The 6,000-nt window shown below is 51.9% G+C and overlaps 1 protein-coding gene across 1 annotated transcript in view; it reads left to right on the top strand.

The window, feature by feature from the left end:
* The first annotated feature begins 3,444 nt into the window (after positions 1-3,444).
* The window catches only part of PTGFRN (prostaglandin F2 receptor inhibitor), a 65,155-nt gene continuing 62,599 nt past the window's right edge, over positions 3,445-6,000 (top strand). Inside the window, exon 1 of the mRNA XM_021547923.2 lies at positions 3,445-3,588. Coding sequence (XP_021403598.2) covers positions 3,525-3,588 — 64 coding nt within the window. The 5' untranslated portion in view covers positions 3,445-3,524. The remainder of the gene's footprint in view (positions 3,589-6,000) is intronic.

The following is a 6,000-nucleotide window of genomic DNA, read 5'->3' as shown; positions in this document are numbered from 1 at the left end:
GGTGGGGAGAGCAAAAGTTGTTTATTCATGTTTGCCAAGACAGAAACTGCAAAAGCTAGCAAGTGTATGTTGGGGGAGTGGTGCAAGCAGGGAGTGGTTGAGTGTGGGCTTCTTTAGGATCAGGGTGTGTTCATGTTTCATGAACATGTGCATGCATAATAGTGTGTTTAATGTAACATTCCAATCTTGATCCTTCCCTGAAATTCTGCTGGCTAACCTAGTTACCCCCAAATGAGAGACACTTTCAGCCTATACATTATGCAGAAGTGTAGGTATGAAGAAACGTAAGCAAGCATTTTTACAGCATCATCAATAAATAAATATGTGCTATCTACTCAAATCAACAACATGCTAAACACTGAAAGTCAAATGGGATGCCTTCCTGAGAAACAAACAACTGACCATGTATTTACTCTGCAGCTCATGAATAAACATGGAAAATGCACAAAAACAGAGGAAGATATTTGTCTCAACTTGGAGAAAGCTTCTGGCTCAGACTGGCTCTCATAGCTGAACGATACAAAATGGAATTGGCAAGGGGGAAAAATGACATAATCACATACATGTAACAATCCATTGAAAATAGGACACACAAAAAGGAGAAGAAAACAGGCTTTGAAGGAGAAGGTAGACTAACACAGCGGTCAGCTTCAGACCTGCTCTTTCTGGCATCTGTGCTGGCAATTTACCAGCCTCGGACAAACGGCTCTCAAATTGAATGAGAATCTCAAACACGTGCTTAAATTGCCACCAGTTACAGAATGTATTTTAACACACCCTGCTGCAAGGCCATGTTCTGAGGAGGGAAGAGCATAGTAATGAATGGCAGGATAAATATGCTTTCAGGAAAAACACAGATGCAGAAAGAGATTTGGGGACTCAACACGGGTAATGAACTCCACAGGCTTTTTGTACAGCACAAGAAATGGTCTACTTCCATTTTTAGTTATGAGAGAAGGGGGAAAACAATGGCTGAGAAATTTACTATGTGCACAGCATGTGTGTATAGACCACAATGACACTGTACCCATGTTGGGTGCCTGCAAGTGAAAAAAAACCACTTAGAAACACTGGAGTCCAAAAAATCTGCAGTGACCAAAACTACATCTTACAATGTGAGGCTTCAAAGAAAACAATCTATTTAGTTAAACAAGAAGTGATAGAAGCACCATGTATAGTTGCTTATCCATGAAAATGGGATGGGTGTGCAGTTTTCTAGGCAAAGGCATAACAAGTTCAGATGTCTCAAAGTTGAAGTTAGACAAATTCAACCTTGAAAGAAGCAATTTCCTAGCAGCAAGGATAATTAAACATTGGAATAAATTAGTAGGTGGAAGAAGGCAGTTGCCATTACTTGGAGTCTTTAAGACGTGTTGTATTTCTAACTCACTTTGATCCAGCTGCTGAGGAAAAAATCTATGGCTTTTGTATATGGGTCAGATTAATGGGTTACAGTGACCCTTCACTCTGGAAGTCTGACTATATTTGGGGGGAAAAGTGGTTCTTACTGAAGTAAAAAAGTGAGAGGTGCTTGAGAACACAACCCAGGGCTCAGGATAGCAGGGTTTCAGGACTAAAGCTGCAATCAGGAGTTTAACCAGTGTGGTAGAAGCTGACTGGTAAGGATGAGACATCTAACCTGCTTTCTGAATTTGATGTAGGGGACGTCTTGGTTTATGGAACTGATATTTTCCAGTGAAGAAAAAATGTGCTTAAATGCTGGCTAAAGGAGGAGAGCAGAATGTCTGGAAACAGGCAGCAAGAACAAGCAGGGATATGAGGGCATTTTGGACATATTTGAAAACAGCCTTGTTTTGATGGGGCAGTTTTTTCTCTGTCACATTTGTGGATTCAGCCTCATTTTCTGTCTGGGAGCTGGGAGAACTTCAGTTGTGCACAGGACCAAGTGTTCTCCAGGCAGCTTGTGGCTGTAGCTCTGCAAAGAGGTCAATCTCCTTGCAAGAGCTCAGGTAACTGTGGCTGGAGAGTGAAAATTATCCTCATCAGTTTTAGGAGGGTTTAATTTCATTCATATCAGGCAACACGCTCTTTCCCGTAAAGTGTAACGGAAGGAATAACAAAGTCCAGCCTAAAATCCAGCTTGATAATCATCAAGCTCAGTCAAGAACACAGCACACACTTCCTGAACCCCGCCCAAACTGAGTGCAAGGTGTATATGCTCAAGTGCAAGGTGCACTGGAGATGCTAGAATAAAACCTAAACCAGCCATTTTGTGCAGGAACAGCTGCCCCAAACCATTCATAGGCTCCAGAGATCCCCCACAGGAAAATGTGGATCCCTCTCTACCATAGAGCCTGGATAACAGACAGCAAGATGTGCCCAAGGAGAGCACAGATTTCACAGAGAACGTGGCAAGGGGACTGAAAGAGCAGATAACTGTCTGAATTACTAGAGAGACGCCCAGTGCCTCTGCTCTTTGTTTTTACAAACAAACAGGAAATTAAATCCCCAAGCAAACAAAAATCTCTGAGCAGGCTGAGAAGGAAGCAAGGGGGAGTTGATGGCACGAATGCCATGCTGTAGCAGCCCCTTATTGAGTAAACTGGGATCTCAGGCAGGGGGAAAGAAACTGAGTCTCAAAAAAGAGCAATGCTTCTTGTTGGGCTGCCTGGCATCAGTGGGGAGGGAGCGGTGGTCTTGTCCACGAAGTGCCTGGGGCACAGACACACTTGAGAGTGTGTGTGCTCTCCTGCTCTAACCCAGGCCATGAGCAGGGCAGCATCGCCGTGATGCCCGTGGAAGGGCAGGGGACACGATGGGCACAGCCGGCACTGGCTTTTGAGGCTACACAGGCATGGAAGGGGGCAGGAGTGTCCCCCGTCCCTGGGGCGGTCCGCAGCACAGCAGGCAGCCCCGGCTGGGGCTGCGCTTGGGGCCAGGGCCAGCAGTGACGCCACCCGTGTGCGGTGCCCCGTGCGCAGGGATGTGAGGAGAGGGGGCACGGGGGGCACAGCGGAGCGGGCACGAGGGGACCCCAGCCCCGGAGGCGGGGCCGGACGGGCAGGAACGAGTGGCCGAGCAGTGCCCCGGCCCCGCGCTGCCCGCGGCCGCCGCCGAGGGTCCCGGGGACGCTCCGGCCGCCGAGCCCGCCCTCCCCGCACGGGGCTTTCCCCAGCCACGTGTGCGCGGCGGCGGCCCGGCAGGGAAGAAGGGAGGGAGGCACGGAGGGCAGCGCCGTGCCCCGCGGGGCCCCGCTCGCCGAGGCGCTGCCCCGGGCCCGCTCTCCTCCCTCGCTCTCCCGCCTGAGGGGAAGGGGCCGGGCCGGGCCGGAGCCGCGCCGCCCCCGCTACCTGCGGGCGGGGCGGGCCCTGGGAAAGTTTGTCTCTGTGGTTGGCTGCGCCGCGCGGCGCGGCCGGTCGGGGCGGGCGGGCGGCTCCGTGCGCTCGCAGGGCAGCGAGCGGCCGGCCGAGGAGCGCTGCCGCCGCCGGCGCCCCCGGGCCAGCCCAGCCTGCGCGCCCGCGGTCCCGCTCGCCGAGGGAGAGGCGCCGCGCAGCCCTGCCAGCATGGGGCACCGCGGGGAGAGGCCGTCCTGCCTGCCTCTCCTCCTCGTCGTCCTGCTGCTGCTCGGTGAGCCGGGGTGCGCGGCGGGGAGGGCGGGGGGTGCTCAGCCACCTTGCCCGCAGGTAGCGCGGCGGGGCCGGCAGGAGCCGCCCGCCGGGCCGTGCCCGCCCGGGGCGCGGCGGAGCCCGGCCAGGCGCTGCCCCCGGCGGGGCCGGGCTGTGCCCGCCGGGCTGTGCCGGCCCCTGGCCCGGTCCCCGCTGCTCCCTGCGGGGGATCGCCGCCGGGAATTTCACCGAAACTTTAGGGGGCCTCCCCGGAGCGGGGTGGGTCGCGGGTGCTGCTCGGGGCTCCCCGCTGAGAGGGCTCCCGCCGGCTCCGGGGTCCCGCGGCGCCCCGGCCGCGGAACGTGGCGGCGGAGCCGTAGTCGCTGGTGAAGGAGCCGGTGCGTGGGCTGTGGTCGCGGTGAGGTGAGAGCGCTCCTTCGCTCCGAGACCTCACCTGGCGGAGGTAAAGCCGCTCCTTCGGGCGGGGACCCCCCTGCCTGTCCCCCGGGGGGCTGCGGGAGGGGCCCCGCACCCCGCTCGGGTTCTCCGGGCGCACGGGGTGCGGTGGAAGCGGCGCTTCCCCTGCGCCCTCCCCGCCGGGCTCCCGGGGTTTGCTGCCTCTGCCGGGAAGTTCTCCCGCTAGGAGATAGCGTGTAATTGTGTAGGTGATGGTTTACGCTGCGTTCAGGTAATTGTGTAGCTGTCGTTAGTGTGACATGTGGCATTGTTCCTTACTGGTGTCAGTGCCAGCCAGGCAGCGTGCAGGAATAAAGACGAGCAAGCTCTACAGAAAAGGGTGGGTGTTGTGTTGTCGTGGGATTTTTTTTTCCTTTTCTTTTTTCTTTTCTTCCTTCCCCCCCCCCCCCCCCCCCAACATTGTACTTGTAGCGTTGTTGCTAGCCCTGTTACAGAAGTAGCAGTGAATGTAAAGCAGAGAACGAGAAGACTGTTCGCATTAGATAGCTCTGTCTAGTAGTGTTTGACTGGCTTTGTGTCAGCTCTGGGCAGCAAGAAGGACATGAGCTGAGCAAGCGTGTCCCACAAGTCACTCCGCGTAGCTCAAGATTCAGAACACTTGATTAATTGCAGGTAGTAAGTGGGAGCCTTTTCCAGATTTCGGGTGGAAGGAGTAGCTAAACAGTGCCCCAGCCCCACACTGCCACCACTCTTCTTTAAACAAAACTCTGTTCACTGGCTTAGTTTGTGCTTGTACTTTTGACTTTGCTGTGACTTTTTTTTTTCCTTAAGTCTGCCAGAGCACTTTCCTCATTGTTTGGATGTTGAATCTTTCATAGCCAGGTCTGCAGAGCTGAGAGTTGCTGTTGAAAAGTCAGCTTCCTAAACCTGGTCTTGTCCCAGTCTTTTTCCTGAGGCTGCTTGCAGGCTATTGGGGCAGAGGGTGTTCTGTCTAGAAGATCCTACCAGACAAAAGTGTCCACTGTGCTTTCTCTTACTTGCAGCTGACGTTAGTCATCTCGTTTATCTTTACAATATAGGCATGCTGCCAGCTGGGGAAACAGTCATGAGCTGGAGAGCTCACCTTCAGTATTTTTGTTTAGAAACAGAAACGGGATAAGATTTTTCAAGAGGATGGTTTAATAGGACAAGCGGAAAATCAAGACTCTCAGATGCTCAAGGTCATGCAGCAAAAAGTAAAAACTATTAAGGGTGACGCACAACGAGAAAGTTGTTTCCTTCTTAATTCAAGATAAAATCATTAGAAGAACTTAAAAGTATGCATGCAGAGATATATGGCCATTGTTCATGATCTGGTTTGTCTAGATGTTCTGAGTTGTCTCTTGGGGATTTTTTCTTTTTTTGGTTATTGGAATGATGCTTTTAAAATTGCAAGTGTTTTTGTGTGCAGACAAATCTCTGAACTGTAGTCTTATTTGTAGTGCGTGTTGTAGAGTGCCTATCTTCTGATACCATTACTTGGTCACTTCTGTGAAATATTCCAAAGGTTAAGAGGTTTGGAAAGTAGCCATTCTCTCACTCTGGGTGGGAGAAGTACGCTTCTGTGAACCATTTCTAGCAGCTCTTTAATGGAGAGATGGGTTGGAGCTTTTGCTGCAAGTATTGAGGAATTCTAGTGTAAGGGAGGTGGAGGGAAGGAGCTGAAGCATACACAAGTTTATCCCTTGTGAGTACTTAGACTTGACTGTTTTCTTCAGGTATTTACAAAATAATCCAGTAAAAGGATGCAAATGGCTGAAGTATTTGGCTGTGACGAATGAGAATGTTTTATCATCCTTTCTTTTTGATCCAGTACAGTTATAATCTGTTTGGTAAGGAGATTGTGGGATCCTGATACTAAAGCTTGATCTAGTCTCTCTTCTCTCCTCTGGTGTGGTTAGATCCTGAGAAAGGAGGGCATTTTGCTCTGTCTGTTTCATGTGTGATTTCACTCTGCAGCCAATCTACCTAATATCAA

This window comes from Lonchura striata, chromosome 2 (assembly GCF_046129695.1).
Source record: "Lonchura striata isolate bLonStr1 chromosome 2, bLonStr1.mat, whole genome shotgun sequence".
In the NCBI taxonomy this organism is placed as follows: domain Eukaryota; kingdom Metazoa; phylum Chordata; class Aves; order Passeriformes; family Estrildidae; genus Lonchura; species Lonchura striata.
Note: the sequence above shows the minus strand (reverse complement) of the source record. Positions and strands in the feature narration are given on the sequence as shown.